This window comes from Cynocephalus volans, chromosome 2 (assembly GCF_027409185.1).
Source record: "Cynocephalus volans isolate mCynVol1 chromosome 2, mCynVol1.pri, whole genome shotgun sequence".
Lineage (NCBI taxonomy): Eukaryota > Metazoa > Chordata > Mammalia > Dermoptera > Cynocephalidae > Cynocephalus > Cynocephalus volans.
In genome coordinates, this window is record NC_084461.1 from 122,943,058 (window position 1) to 122,968,068 (window position 25,011).

General features: G+C 40.5%; 1 protein-coding gene across 1 annotated transcript; it reads right to left on the minus strand.

Annotated features, from left to right (window-relative positions):
• Nucleotides 1-898: 898 nt before the first annotated feature.
• On the minus strand, nt 899-24,827 carry DNAJC18 (DnaJ heat shock protein family (Hsp40) member C18). Its single transcript, XM_063086509.1, has 8 exons — nt 24,750-24,827; nt 22,999-23,185; nt 17,112-17,257; nt 13,806-13,991; nt 12,816-12,925; nt 11,540-11,649; nt 9,161-9,333; nt 899-4,316 (listed from the first exon to the last, which is right to left on the minus strand). Exons 1-8 carry the CDS (start codon nt 24,787-24,789, stop codon nt 4,192-4,194), a joined length of 1,077 nt encoding a protein of 358 aa, XP_062942579.1. The 5' UTR covers nt 24,790-24,827; the 3' UTR covers nt 899-4,191.
• Nucleotides 24,828-25,011: the final 184 nt, after the last annotated feature.

Below are 25,011 nucleotides of genomic sequence, written 5' to 3' on the forward strand. Positions count from 1 at the left end.
GAAAGGAGACTATACAAGGGCATGAATAGTAGGTGTGGTCCACTGGAAGACACCAAATTAAGCCTACCACACGAAGTCTCCTGGTTGCTCACTTTTGTACTTGGATGGATGGTAGTGCTCTTCTGGAAATGGGAGCACTGGAGGAGTGTTGCTTCCGTGCTCCTCTTTGAAGAAAAAATCACTCATCTCTACAGGAAGGATGATTATATTTGAAGTCTCTCTTCCTCAGAGATGCTTTCACTGATCCCTCAGACTGGGTTAAATCCCATTGTTATAAATTTCTGTGGCCCCCTCAGTCCCCTTCTGAAATTCATTCCACTGGGGAACATTGTCTGAAGCCTGGCTTCCCCACTAGTTGTGAGCTCCAGGAACCTTGGTGCCGGGTCTCACTTGTTCCCCAACCCCTATCCCAAAAGCTCAGCCCTCCAGGCACAGAGTAAGTTCTCAATCTTTGCTGAATTGAATGTCATCTCACTTTTTTTCAAATGCGAGATATGACCGGTTAGGCTCATGTAAGTACCATGTACTATACTATTAAACTGAGATTTTCCTAAATATGGGCCGCTGGGAACAAAGCCAGCCAGGAAGTGGGATAACACCTGATTTTCTGATGCTAAGTACGGTTCCAATCTGTAGATTGGCTGTGATATGCTGCAGCTGCTGTTATCTGACAGAAAATACGGAATCAACGACGCCACCAACACTACCCACTATTTTAAACACAAATAACTGCACTGATGGATGAGGGAAGACAAGAGCAGAGGTCTATGGTTTCTCCAGTCTGAAGGAGCTCCAAGGGAGTCAAGCAATGTGCAGTGCCCAAGGATGCCACAGGCAAAGGTTAAAGAACAAAGGAAAAACAAAGCCATTCTTTTTATATAAAATTGTTTAATGTTTTTCTTTGTTAAAATACACTCAGTCCAGATGCAGTGGATCATGTGACCAGGTTTTTCAGGATTCTTACTCCACCAGAAGCTGATTCCATCTGTGTCGTCCCTGGCTCTGGTCACAGAACATTCACAACTTTAACTCCAAATAGAGTGTGATGCAGAGGATGTAATCAGTGTCTAACACATGGGTAGATAGTTACTGGGTGGTCACTGCACGAGGTATCAATAATGCAGGCTCAAAATAAGATGTATACTAACTTGGCCCTTTCCAAACATATATTAGGACACTAAACTACACCTTAAATGAGTCCAAAATAAATACAAATTAAGTGCTAGCTCCTGTGAGGAGCAGTGCATGCAGACAATGAACTTGCATGTGTGGCTAGTTTAACAGAAAGCTGCTGGAATCCCAGCAGCACCTCCTTACAAAGCCAGTCCTGACTGTGAGGGTGAAAATGAGAGTTACAAACAGCGTGGCCAGGCTGCTGGATCCCATGTTGCAGTGGGGTTTGGAGTTCACTGTGATTTCTAATAGTTTCCAACAGAAAGCATAGCAATGGCATTTTCTTACTGGTCACTCTCCTAAGCTGTGAGGCCTGGAGCTGATCAAAGAAGCTTAGAAGTTTTCTACCTTGAGCAGAGGAACCCCAGGGTTGCTAATCTGGAGACACAGATGCCTTCAAGCTGCAGTGTTCTTCATGGTGAGAAGCATTTCCATCCTCCCCTCCTCACTGCTGATCATGCCGTGCAGAGAGCACATTCATCTGAATGAGAGCCTCCGTTTCTCCTTGCGCTTCAAGCCCTATTTCTTAGCCACATCCCATCACACGTCTGCAGTCTGCAGCAGTGCTCCTAAAGAAGCAGTCTAGAGCTGTGTGCCAAGTTCTGACAGCCAGAATAAGCCTTTACCTAAAGAATTTTTATATTATCAGGAAATCTTCCAAAGGTTGTAGGCAAGAGGAAAAAGCTTATTTTACCACGATGCAGACAACCCATCTAAAATATAACCCAGGACATTATAGTTTAATAATATTCTGAAGAGTACCAAATAGATTAAACTATCTTTCAACCAAAAGCAAATACAGTTCCCCTGAGAAAAACCAGATGTCAATGTTGTGGTCTACTGGTAATAAATACAACAGTACTGTTAGTGCTATAAAAACAGATAATCGACATGACATTTAATGGAGTTAGTATTGCCTCTATTTAGTACCATAGATAACTCATCGCTGCCATGAAATCCATAAAATGTGTGACTACACTATTCATGGGCATCTAGAGCAGGATCTTTTAACCTTTGAAGTCAGTTTCATTATGGCCCATTTTCTAGCAGAGGTTGGGGACGGGGAGAGGAGAGCTTTGATTTTTGTATGTATAGGAAAACAACCTTCCATAAGCCTGTCTGGCTCACGGGCACATTTTACAATGTAAATTCCTTCAGTCACTCAGAGGGAGTCAAGAAGACCCCCCAAAACCAGGATAGATCTAGTTGGGTAGCAAAATCTGGCTATTTCTGGAGCTGCCCCATCCCCTTATAGCTGAGCAATTGTCTCCTACCAGCCCCCAAAGCCCTTATTCTTCATCTATGAAAACATCTCCTCACTCTGTGGAATGCGCACATGTTGAACCATTCTGGACACTTCTGTCTAGATCATGGCTATGCATCTGAACGAAGAGACTCTACTTTGGAAATCAATTTTAATGCAGACTCTCCTTCCAACAGGAACTTTTCTTCCAACCTGAAGAAAACATGGAGTGTAGACTAGTCACCTACTGATCCTCCCAAGTTCAGAGATTCATGATAATTTGGGCAGCTCAATCCTGGTAGCTCACCTCCACAGGAAGGCCCAGAACCACACAGCTGAGGCAAAGACTTAGCTCTTCCTTGTTTCCAGTGGGAACGGCTGCTTATCTTTGTGGAACTCTTATTTTGTGTGTGGAGAGGGCCCTGCTTCCTAAAGACCAGCAGGAAAGTTGTCCTGAATGGATGTAGGATAACCTAGAAAGGATGAAGGGTCATGGGCAAGGGGTAGGACTTTGGGGCAGGGACAGAGGCATCCTTGGGAAAGATTCTGCTTTACCAATCTGGCTAGAATCACTTGAGAAATGAGGACAATCTCTCACACTTTCTATTTGATAATCAGCCTACCATCTAGCTCTGCCACTAGCAGTTATATGACCCAGGTCAACCATTCACCCTCTCAGGGCCAATGTTCTCATTCATAAAAACAGAGATAATAAATCTACTTCATAGAGTTGCGAGGAGGCTTAAGTAAGAAAATACTGTGAGAGCCCCTGTTTTATAGGGGGCACTCAATAAATGTTGAATGAATGAAAAATGTCTTATATCACAAACTGTAGGGCACTGGGTTGAACAAAGTGACTGCTGGGGCCAACACTGGAGTCCCCCTAACCACGCATAGAGGATTCTTCCTCTTTCTCTAAGCTTGAGCAAGTGGTTTGACTGGCTGGCAATGCCTCCTCATGGGTCTGACCACTGTACCTCTGTGGGGTGTAGGGACTCAGCACAAGGGTGATGATTCCATGTGATGACACCAAGGGGAAATGACAAAAAGAACATTCTCTGGGTTGGGAACCTGCACTGAGGCGCTGGGAGACTCAGTCTCACATTTTACCTTCACCCCAGCCCCTGCTTCCTGCTGCTGAGTTGTCCACTAAACTGTTTCACAGCTCAGTAGTTTTTAATTTTGTACCCTCTAGAAGAGAAAGGGTTAAAGAAATAAACCTCAAGTCAGGCAGTTTGCTAATGCTATTAACTGAACAGAGACTGGAATAATAGAAAACTATTGACTACAATAGTTTAAATTCTCCATATTCTCCTTAGTAAATGGAAAGTTGAGTAGGAACATGTTACAAAGACTGAATCTCTAATGAAGGAAAAGGTATAATTCTTGGTGGACACTGTAATTAATATTAAGATGCTTTGGCTAAGCCTAGGAACACCTCGGTTTTGGGACCTCATTGAAGAAGAGAGAAGGAAGAAAAAATGGATCTGCTCTGGAACGTCCTGAACTACATTCATCGAGGCAGGGTAGGCATGGAGCAAGGGACTGGATCAAATGCTTTGCCATTAATTTAACTTAGATGAGTCAATCCCCAAGGAGGATTCTGTGATGACAAGTCTGACTCCATGCTCAAGCTCCTTCAAATCTGCCCAACAAACAAAGTAAGCAAATAGTAAAATGTTCATCATTTCCTAATTTTGTATTATAAAATGGAATTAGGAACATAAATAGTAACAAGTAACAAAACCCCAACCCTGCATAGGACCATCGTCGTCTCAGCCACCTCTGCGTAGACCAATAAGTTTGGAAAGTTTTTCACAGTTTTCAAGTTTCAGTGACTCTGCTTTCTGTTTCAATCGTTCATCTCTGTATAATCCTGCCAAATTTGTCAACTCTGACTCTGAAAGATAAAAGAGGGAACCAGTTCATCAAGAGAGTTGAATGAACTCCTTTGTTTCATTTCAATATTTCTGGAATCAAAGCTCATTTTACTTTATTTAATACTTTTTCTTTCAGTTAAATTTAAGAAACATTTACTCATTTATTCAAAAAACACATATTAGGCACTACATCAGGTGCTGAGGATTAAAGGACACCTGTGAGCCTACAGTCCTACAGTATCTGTGCTCTGTTATAAAGGCATTGGACTCAGTTCTTATCAATAAAGCATTTGGCACTAGACTTAGGAAACCTGCACGTGTGCAGTAAGAGGAGACTCTTTCACAGCCTTCCTACCAATGGTATACAGATGGTAGTTGGGAGAGAATAGAGTCCAATAACTTGTTCCTGTCATTTGAAACAAGGACAGCTGCTTCATTCTTTCCCCTGCGTTGCTGGATCATAACTCGCACATGCTGACACAGAGCCTACCTCTGCTGGGTATGCTTCTACAGAAGGCCAGGTTGTTGGTGGTTTTCTTCAGGCCGTCACTACATGTGGTGTCCTCAACTCAAATGCCAAAGGCAGCTGGGCTCTTTTAAAAGTGAAATCATCTGGATCCAGTGACCTCTGTCTCCTTGACTAAATGAATTTTATTTTCTGTTCATGGTGGAGAAGGCCATTTTATTTTTAACAAGAATATAATATCTGCTGTGTTTACCAACTCAACAGATCTGGCTGCCTCGATATTTTATTCTTTTGTAGGTTTCAGAGACATTCTTAGGGAGGCCTGAAAAGCGCCCTCAGAGATGTGTTGCATATTAACAGGATGGCGTGTTGGATTGGGTATGTGGCTTCCGAAAGCTCTGAGAGCAGACAGTCACTCAATGTTTAAAGAACCATACTTGTGAAAATGCTATTTTAATCATTTTGAAATATTCTTATCCATTTTTAATCATCTTGCTGACAGGTTTTGTTTTTCTTGGTAGAACAAGAGGCACTTGTCTGATTAATCAGCAAACTGCCTGGAAACAGGAATTAATATTTATCCAGGGGGAACAATGGGTATTGCTTTCTGAATAAGTTTCTATACACAAAACATTCTGGCATTTCTGCTCACAATGATTCTATTTACACCAAGTAAGGCCCAAAGTGCTGATTAAGTGCAGAACGCCAGAGTGAGGGGTGGATATGCATGAAAACCCTCTCTCTACAATGGGGGCTGCAGAGCTCAGGCTCTAGCTCAGCAGTTGCTTGGCAAACAGTGGGTCTTCCAGGCCTGAGAACAATGTGCTCTCACCCCTTGGCAAGGGTGCCTGCAGCGCCTGCTAGCCAAAACTTGCCTTGGCACAGTCACCCTTGCAGGTGATGGGCTTCATGGAGGATCATGTGCTGCACCCAAATAAAAGCTCTCTGCTCCTGCGTCCTGCCCAAAGCTCAGCACTAACTCCATTTCTCGGGCTTCTTTGGCATATGGAAACCTGTTTAGAAGGCTTCCATGAAATCAATCTATGCCTTTGGTCCAGTTACACCAGTATATGGAACAAATTCTGTGGTTTTGCTTTTCTTTGAAATTATTTCCTTAGGTTTTTTATTTCCTGAGCTTTTCTTAATGCTTCATTCCTTGAAATCTCAATCCAGAAAACATGAAGGTCTAGGGATTCTTAATATTTTCTACATTAAAGACCACTAAACATGCTAATGGAAGATAATTGCATATATATGAATGCTTTTCTCAAAACATCACATCGCTTTTCATAAAGCTCATTGAAACCAGGTCAGAGACCCCTGCTCTAGAGAAATGACCTTACACAGGTCTGTTTCAAGGAACTATCCGCCACTATCATGCTTAGAGAAACTTCTCTCCAAACTGCTAGAGAGTGCTTTTGCCCTTCAGTGATCAAAGGATCAACTCAACATGCTACTTTTGACAAGTTCTGTTAATGTTCAATAACTTCTAAGTAACTAAAAAAAAAAAAAAATCTTTGGGAAGGGCAAGATCCAGAGAACATCTTTTCTTCTTAGCAAAATGTTCCCAATGATCTGAATGCCAATGTAACAGATGCACAGAGCACTGGGCTTTAAAGATAAACTGACTCAGGCAAATTGCCAAGAGAATCCCACAGCCTCTCCCAAGAACACTCTTCACAAGAGCCCAGATCAGAGTCCTGACAGTTGGAAGACCCCAACAGATCCCAACTACCCTTGTGATCCAGCCCCATGAGACAGTGCTGCATTGAGTCTACAGTGTAAAGCCAAGCAAAGCCTGGACTCCATCAGGAATCAGCACTTACTAAGTGCCAGACACTGTGCTAAGAGTTATGCCCATATCATCTTTTATTATCCGTATGACTTCTCTAGGAGGAAAAGTTAATTCTATCCCCATTTCAAGGCCTAAGCATCTACCCACTCTTCTACCCTGCTCAAGGAGATGGAAAGAAGTGCTCCTATACCAGACAGGCCTAGGATCTCAGCTCAGCTCAGCTAGGCCAGGAGGCAGCTCCTGCCTGTTACTTTTGTCCAGCCCAGTGGCAAGACCACTTCCCCTGGCATCAGGTTATTATTCAGATGCAGCTGTGAAGGAGTAAACAAGGCAATTAGTGTTTATAGTGAAGGACTACTTATAAAAGTTCACCCAGATTAAGCATTCTAAGGAAGAGTGGAGAAAAGAAATGAACAAAAGATTGAAAAAGACAATGGCTAACTTTGCTAAAACGAGTGTCCATTAGGTATTCTGCCAAGAGTGAACTTTGTTCTCAAGTGGGTTTATTTTTACAACCTCCAAGTGCTAAATTTAACCTTGTTGGCTGCACTTGTTGCTGGATTTGGAGGGCAAATGCTGCTTGTTCTCGTATGGCACTTGGGTCATGTGGAGGCTTCTCACAGCCACTGTACTTCAATGCCAAAAATAGAGTTTTAAGGGGGGTGTGCTGATAACCCCTGCTTGGAACTTGTGGGTACATGCATCATACTTACTGGATTTTCATTTGCACCTGGAGAGTACTAAAGCTCTGAAACGAGGCCTCATGGGGATGGGAACAAATGCTTAGAAGCCACCTTCAGTGCAATCCTCACCATGAGCTCTTTGCATAGTTCCAGCATCTTACTGCCACACAGGAGGACGTGTGTGTGTGTGTGTGTGTGTGTGTGTGTGTGTGTGTGTGTGTGTGTTTGAAGAATGTGAAATGCAAATTTTTATCCAGTTCTTGTAGAAAAGAAATAAATTTAAAACTTCCTAGGGCACAGAACAATGGTGACTTTTAGGACATATACTGTGGTTTTTACCACGTGTATATTGCCTTTTAGTCTAAGGCCTTTTATCTTGCTCCTAATTCTTCCCTGATTTTTGAAACTTGTAAAACCTAGTTTAACAATGGAATAGTGTACTTTCTGACCCCTCCATTTTTTCAGTAAAAACAACTTCCTCTTCCTGTTTAATCACCCACCTCTGATATCCCAGAGTCATCGTTCACTGACCTCCTAATGTACCTTGAGAGTGAAGCTGGACTTTGCCCCACAGGACAAGAGGGCAGAGACAAGGTCCTTAAGGATTAGGGTTAGGTTTAGGACATTGACCTTATTCTGTTATTCATAATCCTCAGCATTTTCATTGTTTTACAGTCCTGAGAATCCTCTTTTCAAAAGACATTTGTTGAGCATCTGTTCTCAAGCAAGGATTATGCCAGGAGCCTGGGATAATATTAGTAGGACATGGTTCTTGTCCTCAGAGAGTCCCCGGTCCCACAGGAGAGACTGACACGTACCTGTGGAACACTAACACTGTGTGATCAGCACCATGTTAGCAGCATGAACAAAGTGTTTTAAGAACACAGAGGAAGGAGAGACTAACGTGGGGGTGGGGTTGGGAGTGCATGATGGGTCAGAGAGGGCTTAGCAGCACTGTGACCAAAGAGCTAATTTTATCAGAAACACTGTTCGATGTTTAATGATACCCAGTAATAAGGTTTAAAAACATGGTTAGTTTTTTTTTTTTTTGGAAGCTGGACAATACAGTGATATGAATAATTTTTAAAAATTAATCAAAGCCAAGTTTTATAAGATGGACAGTTCCTGATGGTGTGTGTGTGAGGCATTCAAAGGATAAAAAGTGGAGCTGATGGCTGAGAGACAGGGATACCCCTGCTGCCAGGACTCCTTGGTAACAGTCACTGGAGTTGTAAGCCAACTGTCATCCCCACTGTCTCCAGAGAGGAAAATAGAGTGGAAGGCCTGCTCTTACCCACCCCTAATGAAGGGGCAGACCCGAGGGTCACTTTTGTTTTGTGTGGTCACAGCTGACTGGAGGTGAGGGTAGGGGACACCTGACTCAATACTAGCTACCTCTAAACCTTTGGTCCAACTCAAAAAGTTAGGATGACTCAATCAGATTTCTCTCTGGGGAATGTGGAATTGGGAAACTGTAGACAAAACCATCCAGAACAGAGAACTTAAAGAGGAGGCTTGTGACACAGAAGGGGACTAATAACTGGTGGGGTTGGGGAATTTGGAAGAGTGACAAGGAGGATAGCAACTACAATAAACCATGGCAAAACAAGATGATGAAGAAGGAATGCTTGAAGAACAAAAGGAGGCAGCTGGCACAGAGAGGTAGTGAGAGACCAGAGAGACAGGCAACTAGCACTGCCTAAGTTCCTAAGATTTCCAAGTCTTGGCCACATGAATCCTGTCAATAAGCTCCCCAATCCCCCCTTTTTTAAATAGTATCCTGAACAGGCCTCTGTCCTCTGTCTCTGTTCATATAAACAGGTATAACCCAAACAAGGACAGAGAAGGGATCAGGAAGCGGGGGATGCCTTGTGCTGGGAATCATGGCCACCGGTCAAAGGCCCTTTGACAGCATCTTACTTTGTTGTTTCTCCTTCCAACAACTTGTCTGGATGTAATCAATGTAATCCTTCTCTATTGTCTTCTCCAGTTCACGTAGAGAAGCTCCTCTGTAGGCCTTGTCGAAGTTTTTATCCACAAAGTAAGGCACCTGCAGGTTCTGGGTTTCTCTGGAAATAGTATAGCCCAAGGTCCTGAAACAAAGAGAGAGAGAGGCTCAGGTGAGCTTGTAATATTTGGCAGTATCACTCTTAGCACTGGCCTCACAGATATCATTATCACAATCACTGCTTCATAGGGCAAATGCAGATATCATTTTGTAATACGCCCAACACTTACGATTTCCCTAGCAAAGTAGTAAGTATAATATCATCATTGTCGATATTACATGAGCATGTTCATATTGTGAATTCAGCTTCAGTATACATAGTTTATTCTCTTAAAGGATTCACCTCTCTTATACTGCTTTCTATGCTAAAAGTAAAATGTTGATGCATAAAAAAACTATTTGTATATCGTGTAGGACCTAGCATGGTAGCTCACAGAGTAGGCTCTTTTAAGTGTTGGTTGAATGAACCTATTAATGTTACAGCAAACTATTTACAAAAAACTGGATAGCTAAGGGCCGGCCCGTGGCTCACTCAGGAGAGTGTGGTGCTGATAACACCAAGGCCACGGGTTCAGATTCTATATAGGGATGGACGGTTCGCTCACTGGCTGAGCGTGGTGCTGACAATACCAAGCCAAGGGTTAAGATCCCCTTACCAGTCATCTTTAAAAAAAAAAAAAACACAGATAGCTAGCACCAACCTAGGAAACCATTTTTAGGACATGATAAAAAGTACTTTACACATAGCTGCTAAGTGAGAACTGCAAAAAACTCAAGACAAAATATTTCAGTGATGATTTGGGGCTAACTCTCTGTGGGTCCCAGACATCCAATGGTATCTGATACTCAGAAATATTAAGAGGTCTGGGTTGACTAAATTCTAACCATGAGAAAGTACAGAAGGGAGCTCAAATTCAAGTTAAAATAATGTGACGGCAAAATTTAAGCTGATTTTGTTCAAACTGGACAAATTCCATCTGAAAAGAGCCATATTTGGCCTTTCTCCGGCCCTCTACTTTGATTTCTCTATTTAAGGATTTTGCCAAAGGTCTGAGAGCTCAGGCCATGACTACTCTCCCCTTACTCTGTAACAGGCCTAGCAGAACAGGTCCCTCTCGCCCTACTGGCCTGACAAGAAAGGAGGTCAAAGTACCATACGGAAAAACATGTGAAGCTGGGAAATACAGGGATATCAGGCCAGTGTGACATGACAGCAACAACCTCTCTCTGAGTCTCAGCTTTGCTCTCTGCAAAAGGAAGATATTGACTAGAATGATAGTCTTCTGTCTACTGGGATCACCAATAAAGACCCTTTCTGCTATGTATCGCCCATAGATTCCACTTCTTAAAGGTTTTTGTCCACTAAACTATAAAATGAGTAATAACTCATTATTTATTATTAATAGAAAAATAATTAATCCAGTGAATCTCCAACTTTAGTGTGAACCAGTAGTATCTGAAGAACTTGTTAAAATCAGATTGTTGCTCCCTACCTCCAGAGTTTCTGATTCAATAGATATAAAGTGGGACCCAAGAATTTGCATTTCTAACATGTTGCCAGTTGATGCTGATGATGCTGGTCTGGAGACCAAACTTTGAAAACTGAATCAATTGAAATAACTAATTGAAGAAATAAAGAAATTCCTATCAGAGTTTATAATCTGTATGCAATAACAAGCATTACAACGAATTCTGTATTTTCAACAAAAGCAAAAAAATATGATACTATCGTTTCACAATATAGCCTTATCATAAACAAATGTCCCCTTCTTGTAATTTTTAAAACTGAAAATAATCAGGCTGGGCGGTTAGCTCAGTTGGTTAGAGGGTGGTGTTATAACACCAAGGTCAAGGGTTCAGATCCTTGGACTGGCCAGCCGCTAAAAAAATTTAAAAAATTGAAAATAATCACTGGATCCCACTTACTTTGCTTCCAGACCCACAGGTGCCCAGCAATCCTATCACAAGCTCAATAGGGTCCTTTCTAATTCTACCATGGTGTGGTAAGGATTTAATCTGAACCTCAAATTATTCTACTGATCCTTCAGAAACTAGTTACTGCTGTTCTGCAACTGACCAGATGATGTCACTGTAGAACAAAACAATCCAGGAGACTGCCTGTTATATTTTTGAGTCTCTGCACTATTACTACCCACCTGTTCCTTTAAACAGAAAATCACTGTTTTCTACAATGAAAGGTGAGATGAAATATTAGTAATGTATCAGCAAAACCTTCAAGTTTTCTACCCTCCAGATTGTTATTAAGAAAGATTTATACATATTTAACTTACGATTTATAGAATAGACTATATGGGGGATTAGCAGCCAGCAGCTGAGTAACGACAGATACAATCACAATCACAAGAACTGGAAGTAACTGAATAAATGCAGAATATGTAGTCTAAAAAAGAAAAAATATTCGGTGTAAGTGTTCTTCATCAATATAAAGCTTACTGAAAACAGGACAGTCTTCCTAAAGAAAACACAAATTACCAATGCACTGCACAGGAGGTTTCACAAAGCCCTAAGCTTTTCTGGGAACGCTGTACTTTCAGCTAAGAAATATCAAACGACCCCTATTCTCTCTGCTGAGAAGGCTCAGAGAGTCTAAATGACTTCATCAAAATCACACACAGCTAGAAGAGGAAGACTTGCCTCAAACTCCTGTTCCACTGATTGAAATTCTAGTTGTTTTCACCATACAACTGTCCCTCTATTCAGATCTTCAAACAGGAGCTTGCTACAACCTGGACTGATATCCAGTAATCCTCCTGCAGCCCCCTTTTCTAAGACCAATGAAGCAGACACTTCTATGTCTGCCCAGACTGTGACCCTCGCGGGGTGGGGATCTAGGAACCATGTGGGTATGATGTGACTGTATTGCCTTGGCCATAACTGATTGGACTCGGGGGATATCCAACTCTAGCAGGGATGATTACATTCTTCCTCCTAGGAATTTGGGGTTGAGATTCATCACCCTTTACCTCTAGGCCGTCACTTGAAGAAAGGACACATACTCTCAGGCACTGTGTACTAGCCATTTGCAAGGGGAAGCAGAATAAGCCAGGATGCTCAGAGAGAACCAAACAGAGGCAAAGGGTGGTGGGAACACTAGAGACAATCTGGCCTCACAGAGTCATGAACGGCACAGCTGCCTGGGAGCCTGACAGTACCCCAGTTCCTGGTTCCTGTCTGTCATGAGGTTCAGCTATTTTTCTTGCCCTTGAATTTCATGAGACTCCCTTTGTCCCTTACCTTAAATCCCCTTTAGTTCTGAATATTTGAAGGGGGTTCCTATTTTCTGCAGTCAAGAAAATCTTGATCAAGACAGCCCCACAGGGGAACTGAGATCCTGGAAGAGCCACCCAAGAATGGGCAGGGGGACAGGGTTATCATTCTGGCCTTTTTGGGCCAACTATCCAGCTCTTCTTACAATTGCCTCTGTTTTCCTAAAGCACATTTCAGCAACATATCTCAAGTTCAACTTCTAAAACTTGATCATACACCATAAAGGTAGGCTCAATACAACTGTTTACGAGCAGCAGCTCTCTGCTCCTCCCTAGGCACCTGAGGTTTATCTTCTTCCTCTTCTTTCCGTGTTTGTGTCCTTTCATGTCGGTGCCGCCGGCGGTAATAGTGAGTGTCATCTGACACATTTGAAAACATATGAATATTTCCTGGAAAAGAAAAAAAACCCAAATACTTAGGATGCAATATGGCAAACACTCCTTCCTTGCCTTTTTCAAGGTCCTTGCTCTCCCTAGGTTGAGGACAGAGTATTAGACTATTTTACCAAGTAGAAAAACAAGACAGTAGTTAAGCCAAGTGAAAGCTGGAGAAGGAAATTACTTAGCTCTCCTGACTTCATTTAAATAGTCCTTTGCAACTACTGAGTGAGACAACCCTGAAAGGCTAGAAGAGAGAGCATTTGGTTCATAAATCCTATCTGGAATGCTCATGTCTGCTTCCGTGCTCCATATCAGATTGTGTCACTGGTATCTTTAATAGCAACTCATAAAATTCATAAAATTTACTAGGCTGATTAGCTCAGTCGGTTACTGATAACATCAAGATATGGGGCTTGAGCCCTGTACCAGCCAGCCAAAAAAAAAAAAAAAAAAATTAATTTACTCCTTGGGCATTAAGTTATCCCAATTTCCAACTCTCTGGGGGGCACTTAGAAAAGTACTGGACAACTTTTATCTTTATAACTGCTGTTTTGCACTAATGATAATAATAACAGGCATTTTGCTACTTATTTATAAAGCACTTTAAAATATCTAATCCTCACAGCAATCCTGTAAAGTAGGTATTATCATTGGCCCTATTTTTCAGGCAAAGAAACAGGCTCAGAGAGTCTAAATGACTTAGTCAAAATCACATACAGCTAGAAGAGGAAGACTTGCCTCAAACTCCTGTTCAACTGATTCAAATTCTAGTTGTTTTCACCATACAACTGTCCCTCTATTCAGATCTTCAAACAGGAGCTTGCTAAGAGCCATAAATAAAGAAATATTTTTAAGAATATTTTTTTAACAATAATTTGGGGATACTAACCTGTAGGAAAATGTCCTCCAAAGAAGACATTGAATAGCTCTTCTGGAGTGATGTCAGCTTCAAAGTCCCTGTAATAATTGTAAGGTCTGGCTTGAGGAGCAGTGAAAGTCACCTGTTCATCCCCATATTCATCATAGCGGAGTCTCTTGTCAGGATTGCTCAGGACTGCAAAGGCATTTCCTATTGCTGCAACCAACAAAAAGAAGCACATGAGCACACAGTCTTTGCTGTAGCTGAGTGTGATCCCAACAGCAGCAACAAAGAACCCAGAGTTGATTGGTACTGGACAACTTCACAGGAACCCAAGGAGAGATGCTTGGCCTGGAAAGTTCCCCAAAGTTCTTTCCCTTGAGATTTCCCATGATCTAGTTTGATAAGGCAGAAACGACAGCACTGGAATCAGACAAACTAAGAATTATCGCTGAAGTGGGAGTTAAGTCCTAACCAACAGTCCTTGAGTTATGCCTGCTGTCCTAGACGTTAAGACCCCCAGTCCCCCAGCTCAGGTTGCCAATCACACGTCCCAGACATGTCGAGGAAAAGCCCTCCAGCTAGCCAGCACTCTCATTCATCAAAAATGTGTTTTATTTCACTTAAAAGCAATAGTTGATGGTTATAAACAGTTCACACTTAGGTAGTGGTATTCTAAGTCAGTAACAATCTCCTAAATAAAATAATCAGTTAAAAAACACCCCTCCTGCTTGGCAAAAAGCAAAGTCCTCATCACAGTCTTATTTCAGCATACTTTAGAAAACGTTCTTTTCAAATTAAGAAATGTGGGCTGGCTAGTTAACTCACTTGGGAGAGCATGGTGCTGAGAACACCAAGGTCAAGGGTTCAGATCTCCTTACTGGCTAGCCACCAAAGGAAAAAAAAAAGCGAAATTAAGAAATGTATCTCTAGTGTCTCAATGAGAGATCAAAGACTAAATAAATTGCATATGTTTACCATCACTTCTCCTCTCTATGTAGAAATGTGCAAACTTTGCCCAATTTCATTTAAATATACAATCAGTACCACCAATCAATAGAAATCTCAAAAAAAATTTTTTAAGACATCCCCATCCCCTACCTGTAATTCAGTCAACACTGTCAGCGACAGAAAGAGAGCATTTTGTTACAATTCTTCTTCTACGTAGGTAATTTTTAAAAATGTTTACAGCAATAAAACAGCTAAGCAAAAAACCAAGCAAACCTACACAGAGTTGTTTAAACATTCACATTCTTTGAAATCTAGCAGATTTCCCAAAGAAATGGCATTAGTCTGTGAGAAACCTTACATGAAGGTGTAAAGAGAATGTGGGTTATCTATTTGTTTTCTTGGAGAAATTGTGGGGAGGACTAGATTCACAACGGCAAATCAACAAAGGTAGACTGTTCTCTGAGGTAATAGTTGACTTTTAAAAATTTCTCAGATCTATCATTTTTTTTTCTTTTTCTTTTGAGAAATGTCAAACCTACAGAAAAGTTGAAAATATAGTATAAGACATACATGTATACCCTTCACCTTGATTCATCAATTGTTAGCATTTTGCAACATTATTACCCTCAACTTTCTCTCTATATAAATATGTACATATATAAGTATAAATTTCTTTTGCTGAACCATTTGAAAGTAGGCTACAGATATTATGAAACTTCATCCCTAGATACTTCAGTATACAACTCCTAAGAAGAAAGACTTTCTTCTATGTGATCACAATACCATTATCACAGCTAAGATAACTAACATCGATTCATTATCATCCAATACATCCATTCATGTATTGCATTTGGTTTTATGTCTCTACTTTTTTCTTTGGCAGCTGGCCAGTATGGAGATCCTAACCCTTGACTTTGGTGTTTTCGGCATCACTCTCTACCAACTGAGCTAATTGGCCAGCTCTCTTTACTTTCTTTTAATCTAGAATAGTCCCGATCTGTTTTGGTTTTTCATTATACTGAATTTTTTGAAGAACAGGTTAGTATTCTTGTAGAATATTTCTTTTTTTTTTTTTTTTTTAGATGACCGGTAAGGGGATCTTAACCCTTGACTTGGTGTTGTCAGCACCACGCTCACCCAGTGAGCAACCGGCCATGCTATTTGGGATCCGAACCCGTGGCCTTGGTGTTATCAGCACCACACTCTCCCGAGTGAGCCACGGGCCGGCCCACTTGTAGAATATTTCATGTTCTGATTGTTTTCTCATTATTAGATTCAGGTCAAACATTCTGGCAAGAGTATTACATAGGTGTTGTACCACATGTTAGGGTGTCCCAGTAATGATGATGATAAATTGTATCACTTGGTTAAGGTGAAAACAGTCAGATATCTCCATTATAAAGGAATTTTTCCCTTTGTAAATCAATTAAGTATTCTATGGGGTGGTACTTTGAAATCATGTAACAATAACCTATCATGCAATGGTTTTACCATCCTCCGATGATCCTTGCCGGAATCAGTGACTTCACTGTGGGCGAGCTCTTTTTCTTGGCAGCTGACCAGTACAGGGAACCAAACCCTTGACCTTGGTGTTACAAAGCTGCGCTCTAAGAGAACCAGCCAGCCCTGGGTGAGCTCTTAAGTAAGGTTTTTTTATGTGCTGGGTCCAAAATATTTTTTAAGAATATATTTCTGAAAATATCATGGAAATCAATGGAAAAAAGATTTGATCTATCACAGTATTTATACTCTTTATGCACAGCTTTTTCATATGAACATGTTAATAATAGGGGTTTCATGAACAAAGAGTTCTGTAGCTATAGAAGTTTGGGAATGCCGCCTAGGCCCTACCCATAAATAGTCACCAGCCTGTAAGTTACACAAGAGGAATCATGTCTGTTTTATTGACCCTGACACCTGGCACATAGAAGGTCTTTAATAAATATTTGCTGAGGGCTGAGCCTGTGGCGCACTCGGTAGCGCGCTGCGCTAGCAGCGCGGCGACGCTCCCGCCACTGCGGGTTCGGATCCTATCACTCCCTGGCTGAGCACCGCGGGTTCGGATCCTATCACTCCCTGGCTGAGCGCCGGTCACGAAAAAAAAAAAATAATAAAATAAATAAATAAATAAATATTTGCTGAATCAATGAATGAATGGCTCCAAAAGGTATTACAAAGAAAACAAGTATTTTTTTCCAAAGGAAATTAAGATAAATGGAAGAGGCAGGAGAAAACTATGCTGATAATCACTATTTAAGAAGTGTGGCAGAGAAAAAAATAATAAACCTGCTTATGGCCTTATAAACAGCCACAGAAAAGGCTAAAAACAACTTACTACGACCAACTATCACAAGGGCAGAATCAAGCACTAGTTCAGGATCAGACCTTTGAAAGCATCTGTTGCTCCAGGAGCACAATTCTTGTCAGGGTGGAATTTCAGGGCGAGTTTTCTGTAAGCTTTCTTAAGCTCTTCGTCACTGGCGTTTCGAGAAACTCCCAGAATTTCATAGTAATTTCTGCATTTCTTGATCCTATAAAAATATCAGAAATAGATATGTCTACAAAAGCCCCTTAACTGCATAACAATATATTGATCCTCCCTCCAATCTGTGAGACCCAAAACAAACCTAAAAGAAAATTAGTGATCACATTAATGAAACATTCCAATTCCTTAACGACGTCCTCCTTCCAACTAGAGCTTAATGCCTTTCAAAGTACTTTTATATCTACTGTTTTATTCTTCCTATATCACTGCAAGTGGGTAGAACAAATATGCTAAGGTTCATGCTAAGATCCTGAGAGATGAACTGCAGGACAGCAAAGCCAGAAGAAACAGCTAATTATCCTATTTGCTTATTTCTTTTCTTTTTCCTTAGAGCTATCTTTTGAAACTATGTTTTTTTGTTTTTTTTTTGTCATTTTTTTTTTTTCGTGACCGGCACTCAGCCAGTGAGTGCACCACCGGTCATTCCTATATAGGATCCGAACCCGCGGCGGGAGCGTCGCTGCTCTCCCAGCGCAGCACTCTACCGAGTGCGCCACGGGCTCGGCCCCTGAAACTATGTTTTTAAAAAGTTAATATATACACATGGTAGAAGAAAAATAGCCAACAGTAGTAAAGTACATACAATGAAAAATCTTTCTGCTTCCTCATTCACTGTCCCCCAGTATCCCGCCCCATGGACAACCACCGTTAAAAGTTTCCTGTGAATCCTATGTATAGAGAGAGTATATGTATAGACCTCCCCATTTTTTTCTGTTAACTGACACTTCATCTTGGAGATTGACCCATAACATACAGAGATGAGAAGTACAGGATAATAGTTTAGACTAGATAATAGTTAGACTTGTGGCAGTTCTGAACTTTTTGACCTCAGACAGCTTTTATACTTTTAAAAATTACTGAAGACCCGGAAAGAGCTTTTGTTTATGTGAGTTTTATCTATCAACATTTACTATACTAGAAATGAAAACAAAAATTTTTAGAACAGAGAGATGTTATGATTACATGTCATGTATCCTCTCCACAATCATGAGAAAATGAGAGTGAAAAAGGCAAGTAACATGTTTATATTATTATGAAAACAGTTTTAAACTTGCAGATCTCCCGGAGAGGGTGTTGGAGTTCCCAAACCACACTTTGAGAGCTGCTGGACTAGAGCGTAAACTCTGAAGTCAAAATGCCTTAGTTTGGATCTGATCTTGCTGTGAACTTAACCTCTGTGCCCAAGTGCTATCTTCTGAAATGGGCTAATAATTATACCTATACTTCACAGACTTGATGTTACAATTAAATGAAATCATCAAAGTGACTGATTGCACCTGATAGTAAATAAATAATTCAAGGTCAAGAGTTCAGATCCCCGTACCAGCCAGCTGCCAAAACAAACAAACAAACAAACAAACGAATAAGAAAGAAGAACTGTTATTATACATCTGCCTTATTCATTTAAAAAGCTGCCTATTATTGCATTGTATGTATGTATATATATACATACTCTACTGATGGGCATTTAGAATGTCTCCAGTCTTTTGCTACTACACAATTCAGTTAGTCAGGCAGAGGTCCAGAGCTTTGTTGAATTCAATGTAAGTCAGTAACACAGGCTGGACTATAATGCAGAGTCTGCACTGTCAGCCAGGTCCCCTTCTCAAGAGCTGCCCATGGAGATCCTTTGGATTCTCAGCCCAGTTTCTAATCTCTGCCTCCGTGGCAGATACTTCCCTGCCTCTCTCTCTCTTAAATTTATTATTTGTTTAATAACAATTTTATTGAGAAAATAACTTACAAACCATAAAGTTCACCCTTTTAAAATGTACAATTCAGTAGTTGTTTTAGTATATTTACAGTTGTGCATCCATCACCACTATCTAATTCCAGAACATTTCATCACTCCAAAAAGAAACCCCATACTCATTTTTTTTTTTTTTAAAGATGACCAGTAAGGGGATCTCAACCCTTGGCTTGGTGTTGTCAGCACCACGCTCAGCCAGTGAGCTAACCGGCCATCCCTATATAGGATCCGAACCCATGGCCTTGGTGTTATCAGCACTGCACTTCCCCGAGTGAGCCATGGGCCGGCCATAGAAACCCCATACTCATTAGCAGTCACTCCCACTTCCCCTTCCCCATCCCCTGGCAATGACTAATCTACTTTGCCTCTATAGATTTGCTTATTCTGAATATTTCATATAAAATAAATTATACAATATGTGGCTTTTTGTGTCTGGCTTCTTTCATTTAGTATAATGTTTTCAAGATTCATCTGTGTTTAACATGTATTGGAACTTCATTCCTTTTTATGGCTGAATAATATTCCATTATATGATATACTACATTTTGTTTGTCCATTCTTCTGTTGATGGACACTTGGATTGTTTCTGGAGGGCTATTATGAATAATGCTGCCGTGAACATTCACAGACAAATTTTCGTGTGTAAGTACATTTTTATTTGTCTTGGTGTATACCTAGGAGTAGATTGCTAGGTTGGATACTATATTTAACTTAAGGGACATGCCATACTGTTTTCCAATCTGGCTGCACCATTTTACATTCCTACCAGCAATGTACAAGAGTTTCAATTTCTCCACAACCTCATCAACATTTGTTATTATCCATGTTTTTGATTACAGCCATCCTAGAGAGCATGAAATGGTATAGTGTCTTATTGTGGTTTCGATTTGCATTTTCCTAATGACTAATGATATTGAGCAACTTTTCACGTGCTTATTAACCATTTGTATATCTTCTTTGGAGAACGTCTATTCATGTCCTTTGCCTATTTTTAATTCATTTACTTCTCTTTTTATTGTTGAGTTTTAAGAGTACTTTATATGTTCTAGATATAAGTCTCTTATCAGATATATAATTTGAAACTATCTTCTCCTGTTCTGTGGGTTGACTTTTCACTTTCTTGATAGTATCCTTTGAGTACAAAAGTTTTAAATTTTCAGGAAATCTAATTTGCCCATTTTTTTCTTTTGTCACTTATGCTTTGGATGTCTTATCTAAGAAATCATTGCTTAATCCAAAGTCACAAAGATTTACATTTATGTTTTCTTCTAAGAGTTGTATAGTTTTAGCTGTTACATTTAGGTCTAACTTTAGATCTTTAATTTTTGTATATGGTGTGAGGTAGGGGTCCAAGTTCATTCTTTTGCATGTGGATGATCAGTTGTCCCAACAACATTTGTTGATGACTATTCTTTCCTCCTTTAAAATGACTTGGCACTCTTGTTAAAAATCATTTGACAATAAACATAAGAGTTTACTTCTGGACTCTCAATTCTATTCCATTGATCTATATGTCTATCCTTATGCCAGTCCACACTGTCTTCATTACTGTAGCTCTGTAGTAAGTTTTAAAATTGGGAAGTGTAAGTCCTCCAACTTTGTTCTTTTTCAAGACTGTTCTGACTATTCTAAGTCCCTTGCATTTCCATACAAATTTTAGGATTAGCTTGTGTATTTCTGCAAAAAAAAAAAAGACAATTGATAGAAATTGCACTGAATCTGTTGACTAATTTGAGAAGTATTACCATATTACCAATATTAAGCCTTATTAATCCATGAACATAGGATATCTTCTCATTTATTTAGGTCTTCATTAATTTCTTTTAATGATATTTTATAGTTTTCAATGTACAAGTCTTGCACTTGTCTTGTTAAATTTATTCCTAAGCATTTCATTCTTTTTGATGCTGTTATAAGTGGAATTATTTTCTTAATTTCATCTTTGGATTGTTCATTGCTAGTTTATAGAAAAACAATGATTTTTGTATATTGATCTCATATCCTGCAACTATGTTGAACTTCTTTATTAGTTCTAATACTTGTAGTATTTTTGTGTGTATGTGGATTCCTTAGGATTTTCTACATGTAAGCTCATGTCACCTGTAGATAAAGTTTTATTCTTCTTTCCAATCTGGATGGCTTTTATTTCTTTTTCATGCTTCAATGTCCTGGCTTGACCTTCTAGTACAATGTTGGATAGAAGTAGCCAGAGTGGACATACTTGTCTTGTTCCTAATCTTAGTGGGAAAGCATCCAGTCATTCACCAGTAAGTATGATGTTAGCTGTGAATTTTTGTAGATGGCCTTTTATCAGGTTGAGGAAGTTGCCTTCCATTCCTAGTTTTTTGAGTATTTTTATCATGAAAGAGTATTGGATTCTGTCAAATGTTTTTTCTGTACTTATTGAAATGTTCATGTGGTTTTTGTCCTTTATTCTGTTAACATGGTATATTACATTGATTGATTTTTGTGTGTTAAACAACCTTGCAATACTGGGATAAATTCCACTTGGTCAAGGTGTATAATCTTTTTCATATATTGCTGGATTTGGTTTGATAGTATTTTGTTGAAGAAGATTTCAGAATCTATATTCATAAAGGATATTGGTTGATAGTTTAGTTTTCTTGTGATATCTTTGGCTGGTTTTGGTTACAGGGTAATAGAGACCACATAGAATAAGCCGGGAAGCTGGGAAGTGTTCCCTTCACTTTTTTTTTTTTTTTTGGTAAGAGTTTATGAAGGATAGTGTTAATTCTTCTTCAAACATTTGGTAACATTCACCAGTAAAGCCAGTTGGGCCTGGGCTTTTCTTTGAAGTAAATTTTTTGATTATTAATTCAATCTCCTTATTTGTTATAGTTCTACTCAGATTTTCTATTTTTTCTTGAGTCAGTTTCACTAGTTTGTATCTTCCTAGGAATTTGTCCATTTCATCTAGGTTATCAAATTTGTTGGCATATAACTGTTCATAGTATTCTCTTATAATCTTTATTATTTTTATAAGATTGGTAGTGAAGTCCCCTCTTTCATTCCTGATTTTATCAACACCATGCTCTAACCAATTTAGTTAACCAGCCAGCTTCATTCCTGATTTTAGTTATTTGAGTCTTCTCTTGGTCAGTCCAGCTAATGGTTTGTTAATTTTTAAAAAATATTTTCAAAGAAGCAATTTATGGTTTTATTGACTTTCTTTTCTGTTTTTCTATCCTCTATTTTATTTATTTCCATTCTATGTTATTTCCTTTATCCAGCTTGCTTGAGTTTAGTTTGGTCTTCTTTTTCCATTTTCTTAAGGTAGAAGATTAGGTTATTGAGTTGAGGTCTTTAAAAAAAAAAAAAAGCATTTACAGCTATAAATTTCATTTTAAGTTTTGATCCCTGTACTGGCGAGCCAAAAAAAAAAAAAATTTATTCTAAGCACTGCATCCCATATGTTTTGGTATATTGTGTTTTCATTTTCATTAATCTCAAAGCATTTTCTAATTTTCCTTATGATTTTTTTCTGTGACTTTTTTTTAGGAATCTGTGGTTTAATTTCCACTCCAAATTTCCTCTGTTATTGATTTCAGACAACATACACAGTATGATTTCAATTTTCTAAAGTTTATTGAGGCTTGTTTTATGGCCTAAGATATGGTTTATCCTGGAGAATATTCCATGTGTTCCTGAGAAGAATGTGTATTCTGTTGTTGGATAGAATGTTTTATAGATATGTGTTATGTATAGTTGGTTTTCCCTGTCTCTCTTAAAGTAGAAGCAGGGCAGTCAGCTCACATTATACCCTAATACTTCACTTCTATCCAGTCTTTCCTCTAAGGTCAAGAAGATATTTTGCTTTAATAATAATAATAATAATAATAATAATAACAACAACAATAATAATAGCAATCAGTATTTATACAGCACATCCTCTGTGCCAGGCACTCTTCTAAGCACTTTACAAAAAAATCACTCATTAAATCCCACCATATGCTCACCTTTGTACCCCAATCAGCTGTTCCTCAGTATAAGTGGAGCTCCCCTCACCGTGCCGAGTCTGATTCTGCTCATTCTCAGACTTCTTTTCCTTTTGCTCCTTCATGCAGTTACAGCAACTACAGGGGTCATGACTCTCAGGAGGTCTGTCTTCTGGGTATTTGTTTCTTCTAGCTGCATCAATGTAAGCTGCAAAGCAATAGTCTTTCCATTAGGCCTCCATGTGACCCTGCAAATCAACTTCTCTATCTGCTTTAACTCTCTGGGAGGCTGCCTGTAGGCATGAGCAGGTGACTGTGAGGGCCAAGCTAAAAATGTTATGCTGACTTTTAAGCATCCATACAAAGCTGAATAAACATTTTCCCTGAGAAAACAACACAGAAAATATCAGAAGCAACAAAGAAAACTTATAAATGCCAGAAACATGGGGTACAATAATGTCCATACCTATAGTGGTCAGTCAGCAAATACTCTTGACTCAGAGCCAGAAAAAGGGCTCAAGAGGCATCTGCCCAATACCCTGCCTTTAGTGCAGCACAAGGGGAATCTTGTTTCTCCATAGTCCATGGTCAGAAGTGACATTGCTCATAAAATAATATTTTTTATTGCAATGCCTCCCACCCTTGATTTAAAGTAGAAAGGAATTCAATTCTTTTAAACTACCAGTTATAAATCTAACAGGTACCAAGACACTTGGCTACATAGATCAGAGAGATAAGACCTACTCCTGACCACAAAGAGATTACAGTTTAATGGGAGAGGATTCAATAAGTCATAACACGAGCAGAATGTAAAGAGGGTCATAAACAATACAGTCAAAGAGGGCAGAGCACTTATGTCTTGTCTGGAGGATCTGGGAAAGAGTTTAAAAACATCTTTCTCCCTCTTAACATCTCTCAGTGACCCACTGCTCCTCGACACTTACTTTAAGTCTGCCTGGCTTACTCCAACACATCCTTCATGTCATCGTATGAAACACTTTCTCCATTAAGCCTCCCTTGACACCAGGCTGTGTTGGGTGACTTGTCAGTGTCCCCAAACCTCCCTGAACACCAGGCTGTGTTGAGTGCTTTGTCAGTGTGCTCTCCAAACTCCCCACCTTGCTGTGTAGCCCAGCATTTATTGGCTCTGTTTTGTAATTGACTGTTTACCCATCAATCTCTTTCAGTGGACTTGCAGGTCTGCGAGTTCAGAAGCCCATGTCTGTCAAATCCCCGCAGCAGGATTAGCATAATGAGGGCACACAATAGATCAGTAATTTTGCCTGACCATAGGATGGAAAGGCCGGCCTATCGGTCCTGATGCGAGCTGGAGGGTCAAGATCAAACCGGGACTGAGGGTCCAGCGGCCCAGTTTGGCGGAGGATAAGGGTCGGGTAAGCAAGCTGCGGGAGACCGCCACCCCGCTAGCCTTTCGGTCACGGAGCAGGCGGGGCCGGTCTGCCACGGGACCTGGGCGGGGCACTGGCAGGGCGGGGCAGGGCTGAGAGCCAGAGGCAACAAATCGTCACCGGTGACTCTGGCCTCGCGGCCGGGTCCCCAGCTTAGAGAGAGCGTTCCCGGTTTCCGGATCCCGGCTCCTGCCCTGGGCGGTCCCGCATCCCATCCGGAGCCCTACTCAGGCTCTGCATCTTCTCACTCGCCTCCATCATTCACATCTGGCCCAGGATTTCAGGCTTTATGCTCCTCCGGGAGTCCCATCCCTGATCTCTTCCGAACGCCGCCCTGTCCCACCCTTCGGCCAGGACCGGTACCTTCCGTCCAGCGCTCCCCGCTGCCCAGAGTCGCCGCCATATCCGTTCCCAGTCAGCAAGTCAGCCGAGCCTCCCCCACACCCGAAGCTGAAAGAGAGGGGGCGCAGAGCGCGGGGCACGCTGGTCATTGTAGTGTAGTGCGGGCTAACGGGGGTACTGGACTACAACTCCCGGCAGGCTCCGCGCGAGAGGCTGTCGGAGCTGCAGCGATGTAAAGGCACTCGGCTCTTGGAGGGGAGGCCTGTGGTGATGTATTGCTGCT

What these genes read in the sequence shown, in the direction of transcription:
- DNAJC18 (XM_063086509.1), bottom strand. Translation starts at nt 24,789, where the DNA reads ATGGCGGCGACTCTGGGCAGCGGGGAGCGCTGGACGGAAG. An exon ending in AGGAAGAAGATAAACCTCAG is followed by an intron (nt 11,650 to 12,815) that starts GTGCCTAGGGAG and finishes TTTCTTTTTTAG; the next exon opens with ACTACATATTCTGCATTTAT. An exon ending in TTGGAAGGAGAAACAACAAA is followed by an intron (nt 4,317 to 9,160) that starts GTAAGATGCTGT and finishes TTTATCTTTCAG; the next exon opens with AGTCAGAGTTGACAAATTTG.